We start from the raw sequence: 21,655 nt of genomic DNA, 5'->3' as shown, positions 1-21,655 counted from the left end.
AGCTAATGGGTATAATAAGGAAACTTAATGTTTTTTAGGAACTTGTGATAACTAATATCACTCAAAAATATAGAATAAACACGTTTTTTACTGATTTTAAAATCGTGGTTTAGAAAGGCAAATTTTGGTTTGATTTGACAGAAATTTGTGAAGTCAGCATAAAATGATGGCAGTAGGCTGTGTGTGCAAAGTATCAGTTAAAACTAGTTTTTTTTGTAGTGAATAAACAATGTAATAATTCTGTTATTATTGTTTAATTTACTCATTTTAACAAAATAAAGGTTGCCGAAAGTCAATATGCTTATCTCCAATACACGCACTTTGTTTATCAGTGAATTACGACAGCACAAACAACCAACATGAAAATAGCACAACAATTGGTGCATTCCGGTTTTCCATACACCAATTGTTGTGCTATTTTTGAATACGATAAATAATGTATTTCGTATGATTTAATTATCAAAAACGATGTGGTTCTAGCTTACGTGAGCCATAAACCAGTTTTTAAAATTTTTTGATGTCGATTTTGGGCTCTAGTTTCATTAAAAATTGAAAACAAAAAAATGGTCATGTTTTAGACAATCGTTAAGATATTGCAGATTTTTTGACAGCAAAACTAAAAATCGTGATTTTTCGAAAAATAAGCTTATGAAATTAATGAAACGTATGGGAAAATAAGGAAATCTGTTAATTAATGTGAAGAAATTTTTTTGGGACTGCAAATCATCCTGGTTTTTTCATATTATCCATTTTTCCGACGATAGCACAACAATTGGTACACTTACCCTACCATATAAGAATAAGAAATCTGTTAACAAATGCTCTTCTGATTAGCAGAACATTTCACGGTGGAATTGTTTTATTCACAATAAATTGGTTGTTAATTGCTACTTCTTGACGCTTTGGATCGCACCTTTAATGGTGGTATTTGTAAGGGCTTAATACTTTGTAAGGGCTTGATGCACTCTACCGACCAATACCCTGCTCGTTTCACTATCGTCAGAACGAAAGGTCTTTAAGCGTACCCCAGCTGGAGCCGGCTTTTAACTTTACTCTAAGCGGCACGCTAAGTTTGGCGCAGTTCTCCATGCTAGATTTTAGTATTTTCGCTACCTTGGGTAGCTGTTTGCCTGGAACCTCATATATCAGTTCATCATGCATGTGCAATACTAGCCGGATCTCGCCTAAATCTAATACATTTCGATATTTGCCCAAATTACGCCTCATGCGCACGATCGCGTTCTTTAGAATGTCGGCTGCCGAACCTTGGATTGTGGTGCACACCGCCTGACGCTCTGCTTCCGCCCGTTCGCGAGCATTGTCGCTGGAAATGGCTGGCAAATGCCTTCGCCGTCCGGTTAGCGTTTCAATGTATCCCAGTTGACGGGTCAATCGTATGACACGCTCGATGTAGCGTCGTATCTCCGGGTAGGTGGAGTGGAATTGTTCCATCAGCGTTCGTGCCGCATCCTCATCGAGCTGTAATTCAGCTGCCATCGATCGTACGCCCATACCGTAGATTACACCATAAACGATTGCCTTTGTGCGGTTTCGCAGTTCTTCGCTCACATCCGATTCGCTTTCGAAGTGGTTCCAGCAAGCCGCTAGCGCCCGGAACACGTCTTTGCATTCCGTGCGATCACTTCCATTGGTAGCACCCAGTGCCGCCATTAGCTGCCGATCCTGTGACAGGTGCGTAAGAATGCACAGTTCGAGCTGGCAAAAGTCGGCCGAAAGCAATACTGTGCGGTCGGGGTCCGCGCAAACGAACGTGCTGCGGCAGCTGAACAAGCGCTCACCGTTAGCATCGAATCCAAGTCCGGGTGGTACGGTGAAGTCCTTAACCACCGTCTGTAGATTTGGTTCGTGCATCGTGATACGACCGGTAGAGGTGAAGCAGAAACTGCGTCCATGTACCCGCCCTGATCCGGGACGTATGACCCGATACAATGGTTCGATCGTGCGGGACAGGTTGCTTTCTATTTTGCGATGTGCAATTACGAGCGCCGCAATAGGACTTTCCAGTCGCTCCAGTACCTGGCGTACCGTGCGACAACGCTTCTGATCGCCACTGACTAGTTGCAACGCTTTCGCAACTGCACGCGAAGATCCGAAGTCAAGTCGACGATTACCATTAAGTTTTCGTGCTTCGTCCGCGATGCGATCGCGACAAGCTTTGAGGCGTGTGATCAACGAACCCAAACGTTCGCGATCGACGGGAAACCCGATCACTTCGGCACGAGCCAGCGCCAGCTGGACAGGCATCTCGCGTGACCTATAGCAGACCGGAAGCGAATCTCCGCTATCTGCTAGTCGCTTACCTATGCATGGCATCAGCTTGCTAATGAGCAGGCACTCAACAGCGCTTCTGTTGTGAGAGATGAAAACGAATAAATGAACAAAAAATATATCTACCTAATGGGAATTATCACACTCACCGTTGTTTTGCATCGATTGGGCTGTGGTGGTTCAAACCATGACCGGTCCACTTAGGCGTAACCCAACGCTCTCCTGTCCACATCAATTCGGCATGCTTCAGTGAAGGACAGTGTCGATCAATCATAGCATCAAGCGTGAGTGTTTCGGTATCTGTTTGCAGCAGCCAACAAGCTATCCTTGGATCCTGAAAGGTAGCGATCATCAGCTCATCACCCTCGGCGGCAGGTATTAATCCTGTCCGATAAATTATCTTCACCTGATCTTTGACGTCGAGCATCGTAATCGTTAATTCTTCCCTACTGAACAGAGTGCGAACAAAGCGCACCTTTTCTTGCCTATCTATGACCGTGTCGTCCTGAAAATCGATATAATATACGGTAGACGATGCATCCTCCATTGCCATTGCCATCCCAGCGAGGTAAAGGTTGTCATCAAACGTGAACGCATATGATCGATCGCGTGCCTTAGTCATACGTTCGATGTTTCGAAGATGTCCGCCTATGCTTACTATTCCGGAAGGAGATTCTTCTTGTTCAACACCGAGTGAGATTGTTAAAGATTTTTGTGTGGCAACAAGCTGACGAAACTGTTCGTACACATTGTGCTCTTTACAGACATCAACGACTGTTATTCTAGTGGTGCTATCGTTATGCACGTCGGTACTCTTCTTGCTCGCACGTTCATTCCTCATCAGTAGAGAGTTGTGAAAGTGCGTTATTGTTGAATTTGATGATTCCCCGTGCGACAACAGAAGGCTGGATGTTTGTTCTTCAGATTTCGCCTTACTAGAAGAAGGATTATGATCTTCTTCGCCCTTAAGATGCTGTTCTATTTGTCCCACTTTTTCTGCATCTTCACTCTTTGTTACCGGGTCAGGTTCTGTCGTCTGTGACCAGTATGGATTTGCGAGCCCATGCTCTAACTGCAAATAGTTACGCGCTTCCTGTATGAGCAGGCGTGCCGCTTCCTCCACAGTTACTCCGGATCGTCCGGTAAGGTAAAGATTGCGCAAACGTTTCCGACGTTCCGCTTCGTATTCGTTTTCGTTCTCGCGCACCCGTTCAGTCTCGAAGCTGGTTCGATTGTGAAGGATAGTTTCGATCGTTAGTCGATCGGCATTTGCCAACTGGACTAACCCGACAATACCACCGTCGTACAGCAGTCGGGCACGTTGACCGTTCAGTGAAGGTATGCGCATCAGATCGAGCAGCTCGTGTGCTACACCGAAGAATAATCGCTCACGGAATTGTGCCACCAGCAGCTGTAAAAGTTTCCAATTGAGTGACGCACAGAACGATGTCACAATGCCAGCAAACGTGGCCGAAACTTGCTGTAGGCTTTGCAGCAACCCACGACAGCATTTAAATTTGTGAGCAACATTGCCGAGCGGCACTTCATTCACCAGCTCGAGCAACGCAAGCGCCGTGTAAAAGCGTTTGTGTATCTGCAGACTGCGATAGTCCAGGTTGGCGGCACCACGCATCGCACGTACCATAAACGATTCCTTCACACCAACCAACTCACCGACGCGTTTTGAAGCACTAGGCAGCTTTTCCCACAGATCGAGAAAATCCATCCAATCGATCTGTTGCCACTGGTAGGCAACAGAGTACGGTGTCACAAGATAGATAGCGTGCAGTTCCGACTCCAGTACGAAACACTGCCGAGCTCGTTGTAGCTCACTGAAGAGAAGAAAACCATCCTTCGGTGGTAGAGACGCCGCTAAACAGGCATGACCGAGTCTGGTAGCATTGAGGACGGTTCGCTTGGTAATGTGGGAGGTATTACCATCCTGCACGTGATCTTGTTGCAAAAGGCGAATGAATTCATATTCGAGCAGAAACGATATGCACGAAACAATTGGATCCAGTTCCTCACTGCTGTCGTGAGGGTCCACCTCGTCTCTGGCTGGCATTTGTTTTTGTTTGATCGATTTTGTCTGCAGCAGTTCATCGTTTACTGTGAAACGCTGCGCCCGATCACAGCTGTACAATGTTGCATTGACAAATGTTTCTAGCTCCTGGGAAGTAGTGGCGCTGCCCGATGCAATGATTTCCAGTATCGCTCGCTTCAAGTGAGCCTACAACAAAACAATCAAATATATTACCTGATGTACAATTACGATCATTAGAATGTGTTTTTACTTACATAGTTTTCACTGTCTAAGCATGATCGTACCGGAGGTAAATCGGCCCCAGTCAGTTCCCGACCAATTTTCTCCTCTGCCGGGCTGCATATCAGTATGGACTCACCGAGCGTATCCCGTCCGGTACGGCCAGCACGTCCAATCATTTGTTTGTACGTTAATGAACTCATTGGTCGACCACCGAACTTAGGTGTACGGATGATAACACGTCTAGCAGGCAGATTGACCCCACTGCTTAAGGTACTGGTAGCCACAATAATGCGCAGTTCGCCATCTCGAAACGACCCTTCAATAATGTCTCGCTCGTCTGTCGTTAGACCGGCATGATGAAAAGCGACACCGTACCGTACGGTTTTTTCCAGCACACTGTCCAACCCGGCCGGGCAATTGCGAAGCTGCAGCAGTACCTCCTCCTGCCGCACACCATCCAAGTGTTTGCGCAATACACTCCGCAGTGCTTCGTGCGGATGGTTATCCTTACGCAGTGTGTGGAGCGTACTGGCAAGCGAAATTGCCAACTGTTCGCACCAGTCCTTCGAAGGACAGAAAACGATCACTCCGCAGCCTTCAAGAATGGTCTCGAGACAAAGCAGCACTACGTGGTCCGTATCTTTTGGTACGACGTATCCGAGCACCGAACCGTTTAGCATCCTGATGGGTTCACCTGCGGCACTAAAAATTGTGTTTCCCACCTTAACCATCTCTACCAGTGCAATAGGCCGAAAGTCGGTACGGTAAAGGTCCGCCTCTAGCCACCGAGCAAGCAGATCTATGTTGGGCAGTGTGGCGGACATACCAACAATCTGTATACGATGTTCACAACGAGCCGCAACGAAACGAATTTTTGTGAGCAGCAGTTCCAAAATGTAGCCTCGCGACGGGTCAGATATGAGATGCACCTCATCGACCACAACAAGTCCCAGGGTGGTTAGAGCGTTCTGCTCCAGCAGGCGGTTCACAATTGAATTTGCTTTCTCGATCGTGCAGACGGCAAGATCAATCGACTCGAATCCCCCGGGTGGATGGTATCCACCGTAAAAACCTTCCACGCGCATTCCACCTGGCTCAAGAAGGTCCTTAAGATAAAGCATTTTCTCCCGCGCAACGGCCACGAAAGGAAGTATCAGCAACACTTTCAGTTTTCGCTCGGTAATCGTTTTGGCAATCAGAAACTCACTCACAAGCGTTTTTCCGGCGGAAGTAGGTGCGCTGTAGATAAGATTTTTGCCCTCCAGGACTACCTGCAATGGGTTGGCAAATGTTAGAACAAAAGGGTTTTTAAAAGTACAACGAAAATGCACAAAATCGATCACCTCTTTGCGTGATAGACATTCCACTTGCCAGGGGAACAGTTCGACGATGCCTTTCCTTGCATACTCGTTCGTAATCGAACTAGGTAAACCCCAATTGACGAGCAAACGTAAATCTTTCGATTGTTCCAGGGTGATACTGCAAGAAAGTGTCTTCTTTTCAGCTACAGATTTGCTTCGGTCTTTTCCAAGATTCATACCACTTTCGGAAAATAGACCACTTTCGTCGTGTCTGCTAGCATTAGTGTCTGACAGTAAAGATTCTTTGGTGTTACGAAGCGAATTGGCCATTTCCGATTCTATAAAATGGACCATTTCCGTATGTTGTTGTTGATGACGATTTTCGACCGATGTTTCCTGACCTAGAGCAATACTAGCCGACGCTAGGGGTTGGGAAAAAGTAACATTTTCTACGTCGATTGCCACATCCTCGATCGTATCATCCGCTGAATCGACGCGTAGGGATTCTATAAGATCACTATTCTCAAACAGATCATCCATAGCTGGTTCACTTGAGATGGCACGATCGAACAATGTTTCGCTAAAAATCTCCAGCTCACTTTCAGTCATAATGGCCGGATTGTGTTGATCATCTGCAGGTGGCGCCATCTCATCAGCTTTATCAAGGGTAAAATCGCTCTGATCGAAAAGAGTATGAAAACTGCCATCCTTACGGGCGTTCTGATTTGAACATATCGCTATTGATTGACTACGAACGGTGTCCACCGAAAAGGCACTGTTTTGAAAAAGATCTTCAAATTGGTCGCTTCGGCGAACAGAAAGTTGCTTCTCCGGAGATGGACCAACATCGGCATTTTGCTGCAGTGGACTTTTTGTTCGTTTTACAGCAGTTCTTCGACTAGATTGATCGATATTAAACTGAATGTCACTGTTAAACAACTCTGATAAATTATCCTTCCGAAGTATAGAGGATCCCGTACTCTCTTTGTCGTCCGTACGATTTTTAGCGCTTGATTGTTGCTGCCCTACTGAAAGTAGATGTTCAGTTCTTTTTTTCGCTTTGCGCCCTCTGGTCTGTGTCGATATAATCTGCAACCTTTCTCGTACGCTCCGTTGCCGGGATAATTCGGCAGGACATTTTGTGTTTGTTGGTGATTCTTCGATCACTTCTTCGGTGCTGCTCTGCTGCTGCAACACTTTGTTCCGTTGCGATCTTGTTGTTCGTTGATTAGTTGGTGGTGTATGTGATTTCGTGTGTTGTCTTTCTAATGCATCAAACGTATTATCACCCAATTGCAACGATTGAGAAAACATACTTTTTTAGACACGCGTTTGGAAAAAATTAAGATACAAACACCGAAACAACTATGAAGTGAAGCGCACACGATCAGTTGTTAGATTATTTGAAAATAAAAATTGACATTTCGCTCTTTTGTTTACATTTGGAGGGCGGCTAAATTTGTTCCCCGCAGATCACTGCATGACATTGCGGCGGCTGACGTAGCGTGTTCATCCTTTCTACATCACGTTTTATGATAAAAGCTAGTGAAATTATTTTAAATTAGTTTCTACATTATAACATCATCATCCTCCAAGAGATTATGATTGTACTATAGCCTTTTTCGGGCTGTAATTCGCTTCTATTTCCTAGAATAAACTTGTCAAATGTTCTGTACGAGACCATCTCCTACTAGCCATCATGTGTCAGGTGAAGTAACGAGAAAAAAACATTGTCAGATACAGAACGTTTCGTGCGTGCGGTGGTTACTGGTGGCTGTTGCAAGGGCTCTGAACAAATATCTCGCGCAACCCATAAGAAAAGTGTTTAAAGTGCCTCAACCACAGGTAGTTTACTAGTCGCTGAGTCTAATATTGTGTTTACTTTTTCCATTTGCTTTCACACCGTGCATTTGTCATCAAACAATAATCCCGAAGAAAATACTGTTTTCAAGCACATCCTTAAAAGGAAAAAAACTCATCTCGGTTCGTTCGTCGCATATTCTGCCGATATTGTTTGCGTTCAGTGAAATCTGTTCTTCTGTGCGTGGTGTAGAATACAACATGTTGTGAGATTTGCTTACGTTTGAGGCTGGCAGTGTTTCGTACGTCCGGACAACGATAATGTTATTGCGGTTTCCATCGAAACAGATTCCGTCCTCGCAGAGGTGTGAAAATTAAGTGTTCTTACGAAACCTACTTTTACTGGAATGTTTTAATATCTAAAAAAAATCAAATCTAAAAATGTACCATTTTTTAAACCCTGGAATATGTGTTTCGAAATAGCTACATTCACAATTAGATCAAATAAAAAATTGGATTAATATTACCATGTTTGCAACAGATTCCATTAAAATGAGAATGGAAGAAAATGAGAAAACGCGTTTCGTTCGAAGAAGAAATAAAATCTCAGAATACACGTTGAACGCGCGCCACAAGTGAGCTAGAAGAAGAGAATCTTAATAACAAAGGAAAGAAACACACACACACATACATACATCCGCATACGCATAATGTTCTCTCGCAAAAATTAATGATCTCATCTCAGTGCGCGAGTCAAACCAAAGCAACGTTCGCGGCCCAGTCTCACTTCTAAAGATTCCGCCGTGCAGGTGAGGTGAATAGAGTGTTGTGGTGCTCCGGTGTATAAAGTTTCCTACCGTTTTTTGGGGTGATAATTGGATCGTGATCAAGCGAGGTGTAAGCATTTTACAGCTACTTTTTAACTAACGAAACCATGTGCCAGTTTGGATGTAAAAAGCAAGATCGCTAGTTCACACGTGAGAAGTGCACGAACCTTCTCGTGGTGAGCAGCAATGCATCGCGATCTTCATGTGGTAAAACCAGAATCACCGAAAAGTGCAACGACTGCACCACCCATCGCCTATCCAGATGTAGGAAATAATCTGTGTGAATATGTGTGATTGTATGTGTGTCAAGCAAAAGGATTGGTGACTGCATAGAAAGTCAAGATTATGTGCATTCTCGGAAAGATATGTGTATAATTATCGATGACCGAATGTGTTACGTATGTGTGGACCAGTAATTGAAAGCATTTGTTTATCTCGTCTGTTGCGATTGTTAAAAAAAGTCCATGATCTCACAGCAAACTGAATCATAAAGGCAAAAGAAAACGTTGCGTATGTGTGTGTGTGTGTGAAAATGGAACAAAAATGTGAAATGTTGTGCATTTTAGAGCTCAACCCCAGGCGCTGAAGTTATCGCAAAGTGATAAGCCCGGAAACACACCTTGAGTTTGTTTGTTTATTTAGTTACGGACGGCTGATAAAGAAGCTAACCGTCGATGATGTTCGAAAGTGTCTGTGAAGCTGATAAAAGCATTGAATCATTCATAAGAATGCAATGTTTCATCAAATGTGCCTGTAAAAGATTCGTGGTCAAGATGTTTGAAAAGTAACATTGCTTCACGGTTCACAACACCATACAGATGCAATAAAAACAACATTGACTAATTAGCTAGTTTTAGTAACTGTAAGAAGTGCAATTTGATTGTTGTTTTAATTGAAAAATAGGTTAGAAAAGCGATGAATGCCAGAAAAACGTTATCTTTCGGTAGAATGTTGATCCACGCACATGCCAAACTCTGTGTGCCGATGTGGCCCAAGCTCGAATGATTCACGTCTTTACCGACCAAGTGTTGGCCCGTTGGTAGTAATTTATTTCTCCACTTTTAACTCCCCCCCAGGACCCTTGACGAGGGAGGCAGGCAGGCAGGCAGGCAGGCTGGGCGTCTTCTAATAATAACCGACGCTTTCGCCCAGTTGCCCGGTACTGGATCTAATTAGATAGAACGGGTTTCCTTTTCGAGCGTTTCGCGTGTTTCTTCTTTAAAAGGAGCATTGGAGATGTATTGATTTTTTTTTGACCGCAACTTTTCATAACATGTTCCCTCCCACCATATAGCAACTACAAATCTCTCTTTGGAGCGTCAAATATGTACAAAAATTAACCAAATGCTAACTAATCTTCCCACGAGAAGGAAGACGCACAGTTGTTTGCAAGGGGAATTAATCGAAAAGAAGGGAAAACATTGTACTTTTATGTGTGTTCGTACGGGTGGAAATTCTTAGCGCTACTAGGGAAAATAGCACCGATAGCTGGCCAGTTTCAAAAATAAGCAGCAACCTTCAAAAATATAACCGAAACAAAACGGGGAATAAATAGACTCGGCACACGGTACGGTATGGTACGCGTCACATAAACAATATTGTTGCAGTATTTATGCTTGGCCACCCTAGTGGTTGGAACTACCACTACATAAGCGGTAGTCGCGGTTTCTTTCTGCCGCCTCCTCCAGCAGATCGCCCACTTGCGAGATCGCCCCAAGATGTGTGTCGGTGTGTTTCCCTTGACTGGTCCACTGGTTTCATATTCACCCCAAGCTCACCCGAGGTTTGCTTCTACTTCTTTCTCTATTAATAAACACCAACACCAATGCTGGCTTCCCTCAGAGAATGTCCCTCAGATAGGTGGTCGGTCACCTGCGCTTGGGTGATCGCAACCCACACGCGGTATATTACCGCCCTAGTCCACTTTAAATTCGACCGTCAACAAAACGTTCCTAAGGGGTCACAGCTTCGTCTCTCGCGGTGACAATGAATTCCGCGCCCACCTCCAACCGAACCCCAACCGTAACGGAAGCGAGGACAAACAGTGTGTGTTACGTTTGCAGGATCTCGTTTTGTGCGAGATGCCGAGAAGTTTATCAGCCAAACCAACACTTGACGCGATCGTACGAGATGAGCGTCGTTTGAGCGTGGGCTGAGATTGTCCAAAAAGGAAAGCAAAATAATAATAAATAAACTAGCACACTTTTTTTTTTATTTGTGGCGTAAATGTCAGCGGTATTTGCATGTTGCTAACGTTTCAGTCTTCAATCACTGCTTTCCATTATCGTACCGATCGTACACAGGGAGATCCGATCGAGACACCACATGGTCCAGCGCCACTCTACGCCAATTACGTCAGACGATTGGAACCAGCAACAACTGCTGATTCCATGAACGAGCGACTCATTTTCATTGCGTTTTGGTGACGTGCTGTCGGTGCCGATGGTTTCATGTCGCTTTAATTGTCGTCCGTCTTTGGGTTGTAGACTTTGGAACACGAGCGTCGTATATGTCGTCATTAACCTGGCACTAGAAGGTGACGCATATATTAAGAATGTGTAGTTTGAGTACTGTCTCAAAACGGACGACAATAACAAAAAAAATCGCAACAAGCAGTGGCGTATTGTGAGACACCCCCCAAAAAGGAACTGCTGACGTCGCGACTATAAAAGCACAGAAAACCGCGAAAGAGAAACTGATGGCCCTCTTCCTCCCCTTTTACCTTCAATGTCAAGTGCAAGAGCCCTTCCAATGTTTGTTATTGAACGCTTGAGTGTCTTGAATGTCTGGGCGTTGTTGTTAAATGTAGGCTACACTTTTGACCATTGCGCTGAGTCAACATCCGGATGACACCTTTCGTTGGCCTTAGGCAATGGAGATATATTGAGTGTTCTTTATTTTTGTTCCCTAGGTTGGGTGGTGCCGAGGTGTTGTGGGGACCTCTCCCCACATTTCGTCTCTATGGGTCCACACACAGGAGCTCGCTAAGGCCTGTCAGACCTTGGTTAGACGTGAAAAAGTGGGTGAAGAGCTCTTAACTTTTCCACAACTTTGTCTTACCAGCGTAACAAACCTTGCTGAAGGAAATTTCAAAATAACAACACGTCGCAGCGTAGGTGGTGATTCTCTAGAACAGGGGTCTCCAAACTGGGCCCTCCCGAGAGATCCCGAGATTGGCCCTCAGCTGTGGCTATTCCACTCAAAGCGGCCCGCCATCTAAAAAGTTTGGAGGCCCCTGCTCTAGAATGATAGCTATCGGTAATGGTTAAGGTTACTTCAATATTGCAAAATTATTGTCCTAATAATTAAGCAAACAAGTATCGAACAAAAATGCCTTTCAAATGTGGCTTTAGCGTTCTCTGGGCGAACTGGATCGAAACTAAAACTATAAAATCAAAGTTTCTTTACCACAATAGATGCATCTTCTACAGTTTTAATACTCAAATTTATGAAGTTTTTTTTATTTCTTTATTAGTTTTTATTATTTTTTTATTGAAAGCATTATTTTTGTGAAAAGAAACTTTTTGTAACAATTTCGCATTGAAATAAAACAAATTTTTAAATTTTGATAAATTGCTCAAAAAAATCATAAGGGGTAAGCCTTATGAAATTTTCGAGTGAAAATTTTTTTTTAAATTTTTTTGTTATTTTATATGCTTTTCTTCTTTTAAAGCATTATTTGAGTGAAAAAAAACTTATTGCAGCATTAAAATATATCACATTTATAAATGTTGCGATATTACTTCAAAAACAAAGCCTAAGGCTATACAGCCTTAGGTGATTGACATATTTATAGAAACATCTGAGACATCTATACGGACATACAGACATCTGAGGGCATGGCCGTCCAAGAATAAAGTGTAGCCATTGGTGCCATCTATCGACCACAGGTTAAAGATTGGCGATCCGTTAGATAGGGACCGATTTGTAGGCAAAACTTTGTGCAAAAATGAGGAAAATTTTACATTTTCATAAACAGTTTAAGGAACTTGGTTCCTCGAATAACTTCCGGCACAGACATCTGAGGGCATGGCCGTCCAAGAAGAAAATGTAGCCATTGGTGTCATCTATCGACCACAGGTTAAAGATTGGCGATCCGTTGGATAGCGACCGAGTTATAGACAAAAATTGGTGCAAAAATGAGGAAAATTTTACATTTTATCAAACAGGGTAAGGAACTTGGTTCCTCGAATAACTTCTGGCACAAACATCTGAGGGCATGGCCGTCCAAGAAGAAAATGTAGCCATTGATGCCATCTATCGACCACAAGTTAAAGATTGGCGATCCGTTGGATACCGACCGAGTTATAGACAAAAATTGGTGCAAAAATGAGGAAAGTTTTACATTTTTTCAAACAGGGCATGGAACTTGGTTCCATGAATAACTTCTGGCACAGACATCTGAGGGCATGGCCGTCCAAGAAGAAAATGTAGCCATTGATGCCATCTATCGACCACAGGCAAAGATTGGAGATCCGTTAGATACCGACCGAGTTATAGGCAAAATTTGGTGCAAAAATGAGGAAAATTTTACATTTTCTCAAACAGGGTATGGAACTTGGTTCCTCGAATAACTTCTGGCACAGACATCTGAGGGCATGGCCGTCCAAGAAGAAAATGTAGCCATTGATGCCATCTATCGACCACAGGCAAAGATTGGAGATCCGTTAGATACCGACCGAGTTATAGGCAAAATTTGGTGCAAAAATGAGGAAAATTTTACATTTTCTCAAACAGGGTATGGAACTTGGTTCCTCGAATAACTTCTGGCACAGACATCTGAGGGCATGGCCGTCCAAGAAGAAAATGTAGCCATTGATGCCATCTATCGACCACATGTTAAAGATTGGAGATCCGTTAGATACCGACCGAGTTATAGGCAAAATTTGGTGCAAAAATGAGGAAAATTTTACATTTTCTCAAACAGGGTATGGAACTTGGTTCCTCGAATAACTTCTGGCACAGACATCTGAGAGCATGGCCGTCCAAGAAGAAAATGTAGCCATTGATGCCATCTATCGCCCACAGGTTAAAGATTGGAGATTCGTTGGATACCGACCGAGTTATAAGCAAAACTTGGTGCAAAAATGAGCCTAGGAGATTGGCAAATTTATAGATTTTTTTCAATTTTTTTAATATTTTTCATTTTTTTTAATTTAAAGCATTATTTGAGTGAAAAGAAACTTATTGTGACAATTTCGCATTAAAATAAAACAATTTTTGAAATTTTGCTAATTTGCTCAAAAAAATGGCAAGGGGTACCCCTTATGAAATTTTCAAGTGAAAATTTTTTTGAATTTTTCTTTGTTATTTTTTAAGCTTTTCTTCTTTTAAAGCATTATTTGAGTGAAAAGAAACTTATTGCAACCAATTTCCATTAAAATAAATCAATTTTTAAAATTTTGCTAAATTGCTCAAAAAATGGTAATGCTCTAACCTAATGTAATGTATCACAGATCTTTCAAATGTAATCTCCTTTAAAAAGAACAAAAGATCTTCAGTTAAAAAAGAATCATTTCGTCAACATCTATGTATGTCCGCACCATATGCTGTTTTGTTTCGTGCGTTGGGAGTGTGGGCGTGGTGTGGCCGCTGGTGCACGTCGCGTGTCTGTCCATTTTCGGACCTGTCGAATCGCTTTTCCTGTTTGCCGGCTCTGTGTGGGAAGGCGCCACGTTCGAAACGGACGGCGAAAAGAGAACCAGAGCGTATCGAAAAGATTCATCAAAAATATATCACCCAACCAGCCGATCGGTGGTTGAGAGCAGATGGCGCATAGCGATGACGGTGTATGGCCTTGGAAGGAATCTTCCCAAGCATTCCGTAACGAGTTTCTCTCTGTTGCTCCCGAAACGTTGGACGGAATGGCGCCGCGTGTTCATTTGATTATCGCTAACTCAATATTCTTTCTTTTTCATTTGCAGATTGTATCTCGATTTTTCCGCTTGAATGATTGCGGCTGGAAACGAAGACACCTAAGTACGCGGGCGTATTAATATCACGGACTGTCAGCTGCAACCAATCGAGTAATCTGAATCTGTTCGCGCAACGATCGTTAGACGATCGCACGAAGGCAACGATCGCTCGAAAGAACTAAACTGCAATTGCATCATCTTAACAACATCAACCACAGAGCAAAGAGAAGCAGCAAAATGCCTGTGTTTCATACAAAAACCATCGAGAGCATCTTGGAGCCAGTGGCCCAACAGGTACGCTGAATCGAAAAAAACCCGACGCACTGGTTGGGACGTTGATCGTTGTAGCTGTGTAGCTCCTTGTTTTTAGACGTTATTTTTATTTACCAACAAACTTCCACCAACCGAACTGAGCCGGAAGACGGTGTCATTGAATCCGACTCGACATCCGTCGAGGGTGATGGAGCAATTGAGTTAGTCTCTGGCTGGTAGCTAGGGAGTATACAAGTGATGCCAGAACACACACACACGCGGGGGGCGCATTATGCTGAGGGTGGAGAGCCTTATGTGAAGGAATTTAATTTTAGCACAGAAGCGTATGTGCCGCTGTGCCGCCAATGTCTAATATGATGACGATCACGTTGATAGGCGAATGGTTTGGATAGCGTTGAAAACATTGCACTGCCCGATTGTTTCTTTAGACGCCAAACAATACGTGAATCAGTTCATCAGCGATGGAGACTGTTGATGACGTGATCGAAGCAAATGACTGCAGTTTCCCGTTACCGTCCACCGTGTGCCGGTTGTTTTGAACGGAGACGCACTTCTCACTATGCTTCCCGCAAACGGTACGGCAGGGAGTGTCCAATTTCACGCGCGTTAGCCGAACCAAGCCAAACGGTGCCGTTGCCATCGGTAGTGCGTTGGTTGTTCCCTTCTATTTGCCAAAAATAACCTATGAATCACACGAAAAAGCGACCCCGCTAGGGTTACTCGCCAGGTCGACGGTCCGATACGAACGTGCACTAAACTGAGAACGTTTTAAAAGAAAAGGAACCACAAGTTAAACAAGTTTGGTTTAGCAGAAGATGGGCAAAGATCTGGTAGAGGAAACCGCAACACAGAAGAAACGACGGATTGCCTTTGCGCGACGAATGCATGTCAGTTCGTTGGATGCGGTTTTCCGGTTTTAACGATGGTGCTTTTTATTGCCCATTAATGAGACAAAGTCAGTCTTGCATGTAGTGTAATGTGTTGCCCTCGTTTGAGGGGTGATCCACCTGACCAGAAGTAAAATGTGCCGAAGAGATGAGGAGACGGATGGCGAATTAGATTAGCAAGGAGTAACTGATGTGGAACATTTTTCAAAACTACAGTAAATGATGTAATTTTCATGGAATATTTAGCATCACTTAACCAACTTTTGTTATCATCACAAGACGTTGTAAGCCTCACATTTTTATGGGTTGGAATGCTCTGTATTCAATTGAAAGAGATCCAATTTAGTGGTACACAACACATCGTTTGATTAATGGATATTAAATTGATCAACCGAATCGAACTTGTTCGCTGGAAGCGTGTCACGTTTCGTGTTGCTCGGAATTAATCGAGGTGTGCGCAAAAAGAAACAGATAAAAAAACTAATCAGAACGAGGGCGAATATTGATCGGTTTGTGCAGAGAAAGGAACAATTTGGCACCATATCAACGATAAAAAAAGGAATATTCTTGGCAGGCGTACGACGATGCGAAGGCGTGGAAGGTTTATGGGTTTATTCTTTTCTCTTTTTCTTTGTGAAAATACGGCGACTAATCGTCGGCCCCGATGGTTGGCTGTTGTCCAGCTGTCGAGGGCAATGAAATGGGCTATCGTTTTCTTCTCCTTTTAATAAAGCAGAGTGCCATAGGCAGAATTTCGTGCCGTTTTTTTGTATACATACTTTACCATGTGATATTAAAAGGTCACCTAGCTTTTGGGATAGTGTAGGAATAACAAACACCAACAAAAAAAACAACAAATCTATCACACACAGAGTTGTGTAATTCGTGCATGAGCAGTAAATATGAAACATGCCAAGAAACCTGTGAAATCATACCGTGGGAAATGGAAACATAAGTATAAAAAAAACATCATCAAAATGCTACAACAGCGGTGCGGTTGCTTAACAGGTCTCAAACTGATAACGTAGATCGAGTTGTTTTCGATGATTTAACACGAAATAACACGATTTTCCCTTTCCCGTAGGTCTCACGGTTGGTCATACTTCACGAAGAGGCGGAAGATGGCAACGCTATGCCAGATCTTGGCAAACCAGTGCAGGCCGTATCCCTGGCGGTGACGAACCTTGTGCGCGTTGGACGCGAAACCATACAGAACTCGGACGACGACATACTGAAACAGGATATGCCAGCGTCGCTGACCCGTGTCGAAACAGCCGCACAGCTACTGGAAGAAGCATCGCTCATGCTCCGTTCTGATCCATTTTCCGGACCGGCGAGAAAGAAGCTGATCGAAGGTTCGCGCGGCATCCTGCAGGGAACGTCCTCGCTGCTGCTCTGCTTCGATGAGTCCGAGGTGCGCAAGATCGTGCGTGAGTGTAAGCGTGTCCTCGACTACTTGGCCGTATCGGAGGTGATCGATTCGATGGAAGATCTGGTGCAATTTCTCAAAGATCTTTCACCGTGTCTGAGCAAGGTGACGCATCAGGTTGGTGCGCGCGAGAAAGAGCTGACGCATCAGGTGCACAGTGAGATCCTGGTGCGCTGTCTAGAGCAGTTGAAGATACTCGCGCCGATTCTGATCTGCAGCATGAAGGTGTACATTCTGATCGCCGAACAAAGTGGCAAGGGATCGGAAGAAGCGGCAGAGAACAGGAACTATCTGGCGTCGCGTATGAGTGAGGAACTGCAGGAAATTATTCGGGTGCTGCAGCTTACCACGTACGACGAGGATCAGAGCGAACTCGACAACCTGACTGTGCTGAAGAAGATCCATAACGCGATTAACAACAAGCTGGAAGCGGCCAACGAATGGTTGCGCAATCCTTACGCACTGCGTGGCGGTGTCGGCGAGAAGGCACTGCGTCAGATCGTTGAGAACGGGCTGAAGGTGGCGGATCGTTGTTTGCCACAGGATTCGCACATTCTGCGCAAACTGGGCGGTGATATAACGGCGATGACAAATACGCTGTGCGATCTGCGCCAGGAAGGTAAGGGAACAACGCCGCATGCGGACAACATCGCGCGGGACATCCGTGATAAGCTCGGCAGCTTGGAGCAATCAGTGTTGAATGCGATCATGGGTGTGGACAAGGCTGGACTGCAGCAGACGGCACACACGGTGCAGGGTCGGCTGGAGCAGGCCTGCCGCTGGCTGCAAAATCCAGCTCGCGATGACAGAGGGTTGGGTGTGCGAGCGATCGCGCTGATCGTGGACGAAGGGCGCCGTGTAGCGGACGGTTTGGGTGGTCACCAGAAGGCGGAAATGGCACAGCTGTGTGATGAGGTTGAGCAGCTAGCGCACGACTTTTCGCAGATGTGCGCAAATGGGCTTGGCCATACGCCGCAAGCGCAGGAGTTGGCCCGCCGGCTGAACGAAAAGTTGCACGGATTGAAGAAACAGATTCAGGATGCGGTGGTGAACCGCGTCGTGGAAGACTTCATCGATATCTCGACGCCGCTGAAACAGTTCATGGAGGCGGTTGCACAGCCGGAAGGAACGCCCGGTCGGGAGCAAAACTTCAACCAGAAGTCAAACCGGCTGACGGCGTTCAGTAATCGTGCCTCAAAAACCAGTCGAATGGTTGCAGCAGGCGGTTCCGGTGGTAATAAGAAGCTGGCGGAAGGATTGCTTGCCTCGGCTAATCAGATCGACAGCTTGACGCCGCAGCTCGTATCGGCCGGGCGAATTCGCATGAACTATCCGACGAGCAAAGCGGCGGAGGAACATTTGAACAACCTGAAGCAACAGTACGCCGACACGATCCTGCGTATGCGTACGCTCTGCGACCAGGCAACAGATCCGGCCGATTTTATCGAAGCTTCCGAGAAGCAGATGCAGAAGCACTCGTTCCTGTGCGATGATGCGATCCGTACGCGTCAGCCACAGAAAATGGTTGACAATACTTCGAGCGAGGCACGTCTCGCCAACCGCGTACTGCTCGTGGCAAAGCAGGAAGCAGACAACTCCGAGGATCCGGAGTACATTGGTCGGTTGAATGGGGCCTCGGATCAACTTCAGGCATCCATTTCGCCAATGGTGCAGGAGGCGAAGAACGTTTCGACTAACATTAGTGATCCGGTGGCCGCTTCGAACTGGCGCGAGGCTAATCGTGCACTGCTGCAAAGCGTACGGAACGTCCGTGGCGCCGTCACACATGCACCTACCGTACCGGAGATGCCGGATCTGTCCCAGCTGCACCTGGGAGTCGAAGCCCCACCACCACCGCGTCCGCCACTACCTCGCGAAAATGTTCCGCCAATGCGACCACCACCTCCAGTAGCCGAAACGGACGACGAGGACGATGTGTTCCAGGCGGGAAGCATGCCGCACGCTAATCAACCCATCCTGATGGCTGCCCACGGGCTGCATCAAGAGGTGCGCCAATGGTCGTCCAAGGACAACGAGATCATTGCGGCCGCCAAACGTATGGCAGTGCTGATGGCCCGCCTGTCTGAGTTGGTGCGAGCTGATTCGAAGGGAAGCAAACGGGAACTGATCGCCACGGCTAAACAGATCGCTGAGGCATCGGAAGATGTCACGCGTCTGGCGAAGCAGCTGGCCCGCCAGTGCACGGATAAGCGCATCCGCACCAACCTGCTGCAGGTGTGTGAACGCATTCCGACCATCGGCACACAGCTAAAGATTCTATCTACCGTGAAAGCAACGATGCTAGGTGCGCAAGGATCAGAGGAGGATCGCGAGGCAACGGATATGCTCGTTGGAAACGCGCAAAATCTCATGCAGAGTGTAAGTTTGATTTCTGCATACGGTGCAGTGCAAAAGTTTGCGCATCTTGACGTGTTTTTTCTTCTTCTACCCATTCCGATAGGTTAAGGAAACGGTCCGAGCGGCGGAAGGTGCAAGCATTAAGATCCGATCGGATCAAACCAACCAACGGCTACGCTGGGTACGTCGACAGCCCTGGTATCAGTACTAAAAGCCCCGTATTGTCACCTAGCTCTAGTCCTTCGTCTCCATCCATCGTTAATCGTTGTCCTTACTTAATTCTTCGACCGTTCCCGCTGACAAAATGTCTTCCATGTTATGTTCCCTGTTCATTCGCGTAATTCCGTCGTTTGTTTCTTAACACAACTTATTAAGCAACGTATGGATGGAAACACCTCCGCATCTACACAATTTTTCACCCTTATTGCGTTTCCCACTACATTCACACCTTTGATGTAAAGCATCAGGAACATGTGAAAGTGTAATTGACACTAACTGCAAAAATCTTACAAGGTAAGGACTTGGAATGTAATCACAAAACGGAACAACTGCGGCAAAAAGATCGCACAAGATTTAAAGAATCGTTGGAAAGATGCAAGATCGTTGCAACATGAACGGGTGAAAGCTGCAATTAGGAAAAGGTCGAAGCAATGTTGCCAAATATGTTAAGAGAAACCCGAATACACGTTCTTAATCAGTAATACCCAAATTTGGTTTTGGGCGGATTTTATAACACGTTATTGGACAGAAAGTTTTATATAGAACAAATAGGAAGCAATTACCGTAACAAGCTTTAATAGAAACACTGGTAAATAATTGTGGGTTGTTGGATAGGAACTGAAACCGAGAAGGACAACGAAACAAAGGCCAAGATATTTATATAAAAAAGAGAAACAAATAACCGTCGGAAAGAAAATGGAAGGTAATGATTTATCGTGTGCCAGCGTTGATGCGAATGGATTTTAAAAGAACTACTTTCTAACTGTTACTACTGCTACTACTTGATTGTTACACAAAACTGCATGCTCCAGGGAGCAGATAGCCGCGCCTAACGTCATCAGATAACGGCCGAGAGAGAGAGAGAGAGAGAGAGAGAGAGAGAGAGAGAGAGAGAGAGAGAGAGAGAAAGAGGCGTTATTAAATGTTGTGCTAAAATACTAATTACTTACGTAGGAGATAGGTTGTAGTGCTAAAAAGCGTGCACAGTTAATCCTGGATGAGTGGATAAATGCGATACGCATGCATTGAAGGTGAGTTTGTTATGTTGTTAACCAATCGATCAGCAGTTTTAACTGCTTAACTTTGTTTTTTTTTTTCGATTTTAATATGTGTTTTACACCTGGCGTCACATGGCCAATGGTTTCGCTCTGTAAGTAGTGCAATAATTTGAAAAGTAAGACAGCTAAAACAAATGATAACTAGCCACTCAAAACACTCACAAGTGCGATCGTAACAATCGTGTTTTTTTTTAAATTAGATCATAAGACTTCTTACGATAGTGATTAATCGCTAGAACCCGTTAAACATCGAGTGTGTGAACAAACCGTTCTGTGGTTGTCGACTCTATTTATCGTGTAGATTGTGTTATTATAACAAAGCCCACATTTAATACTGTTCTAAGTGTTCCCAATTGTGTTCGTTCCCGTTTTGGTTTTGCAGCCGGGGCAGAAAAAAAAGTAATAAACCCGAACACTAACGTACAATTGTCGTCTACCGACCAACCAATCATTGATAACAATATGATAGAGTAGTAAAGTGTGCAACAACAGTGCGCCTAACAATCAACGCCTATTTGTAGATGAATTCAACCGATGTTATAGTGGGGATGGTCTAGTAGAGGACATCCGTAATGGCCACAACCAAGGCAAGCTAAGGCACATGAAAGCAACATGGTTCCTCACCAAGTCATTCGATGACAGCAGGGAAAGGCAGAATCGTGATGTATGCAACGCCAGCAAGCAAAAAGGGATGCAAAACAGAACAAAGTAATTTCTTAACCCAAACCAGCACGATAGTGGATAGAATTTGTAACTATTAACAAGTGCCTATTTATTGTTGTACTACTGACGCAACACACACTTGCAGTCTATGTTCTCTTTTTCTACCAATTGTTTTCTGTTCTCTTCGAGTTATAGTGAGGAAATATATTTAAAAAAAATACTAGCAATTGTTTTGCCCTCGTTTTTTTTCTCATCGAACGTCTTTTGGCAGAAAGAAAAATTTTCATCACCATTTTTCAACATATCGGTTATTGTTTACCCCTGATCAACAGCATTCGGACGATTGTGAAAGTGAAACATCATCTCATAA

General features: G+C 44.6%; 2 protein-coding genes across 7 annotated transcripts; one reads left to right on the top strand and one right to left on the bottom strand.

Moving 5' to 3' along the window:
• On the bottom strand, positions 1-7,415 carry LOC125771418 (DNA polymerase theta). The gene is made up of 4 exons (XM_049442007.1): positions 5,899-7,415; positions 4,588-5,826; positions 2,439-4,519; positions 1-2,368 (listed from the first exon to the last, which is right to left on the bottom strand). The coding sequence occupies exons 1-4, from the start codon at positions 7,168-7,170 to the stop codon at positions 1,000-1,002; spliced, it is 5,961 nt and encodes a 1,986-aa protein (XP_049297964.1). The 5' UTR covers positions 7,171-7,415; the 3' UTR covers positions 1-999.
• A 125-nt stretch (positions 7,416-7,540) lies between these two features.
• On the top strand, positions 7,541-21,512 carry LOC125771435 (vinculin). Of its 6 annotated transcripts, none has more exons than XM_049442058.1 (5): positions 7,541-7,564; positions 14,408-14,692; positions 16,643-19,366; positions 19,449-19,526; positions 21,144-21,512. In XM_049442058.1, exons 2-5 carry the CDS (start codon positions 14,636-14,638, stop codon positions 21,177-21,179), a joined length of 2,895 nt encoding a protein of 964 aa, XP_049298015.1. In that variant the 5' UTR covers positions 7,541-7,564; positions 14,408-14,635; the 3' UTR covers positions 21,180-21,512. The 6 variants fall into 6 exon arrangements, with proteins under 6 accessions (XP_049298015.1, XP_049298011.1, XP_049298016.1 ...); XM_049442054.1 differs by lacking the exon at positions 7,541-7,564 and adding an exon at positions 7,583-7,701; XM_049442056.1 differs by lacking the exon at positions 7,541-7,564 and adding an exon at positions 7,751-8,021.
• The last annotated feature ends 143 nt before the right edge of the window (positions 21,513-21,655 follow it).

Source organism: Anopheles funestus, chromosome 3RL (genome assembly GCF_943734845.2).
Source record: "Anopheles funestus chromosome 3RL, idAnoFuneDA-416_04, whole genome shotgun sequence".
Classification (NCBI taxonomy): Eukaryota; Metazoa; Arthropoda; class Insecta; order Diptera; family Culicidae; genus Anopheles; species Anopheles funestus.
Note: the sequence above shows the minus strand (reverse complement) of the source record. Positions and strands in the feature narration are given on the sequence as shown.

Excerpts from the sequence above, each read along its gene's own strand:
- LOC125771435 (XM_049442058.1), top strand. The coding sequence starts at position 14,636 with ATGCCTGTGTTTCATACAAAAACCATCGAGAGCATCTTGGAGCCAGTG. Across the intron at positions 14,693-16,642 it reads TGGAGCCAGTGGCCCAACAG|GTCTCACGGTTGGTCATACT; the intron begins GTACGCTGAATC and ends CCTTTCCCGTAG. Across the intron at positions 19,527-21,143 it reads CCAACCAACGGCTACGCTGG|ATGAATTCAACCGATGTTAT; the intron begins GTACGTCGACAG and ends GCCTATTTGTAG.
- LOC125771418 (XM_049442007.1), bottom strand. The coding sequence starts at position 7,170 with ATGTTTTCTCAATCGTTGCAATTGGGTGATAATACGTTTGATGCATTA. Across the intron at positions 4,520-4,587 it reads GCTTAGACAGTGAAAACTAT|GCTCACTTGAAGCGAGCGAT; the intron begins GTAAGTAAAAAC and ends GTTTTGTTGTAG. Across the intron at positions 2,369-2,438 it reads CCAATCGATGCAAAACAACG|AAGCGCTGTTGAGTGCCTGC; the intron begins GTGAGTGTGATA and ends CTCTCACAACAG.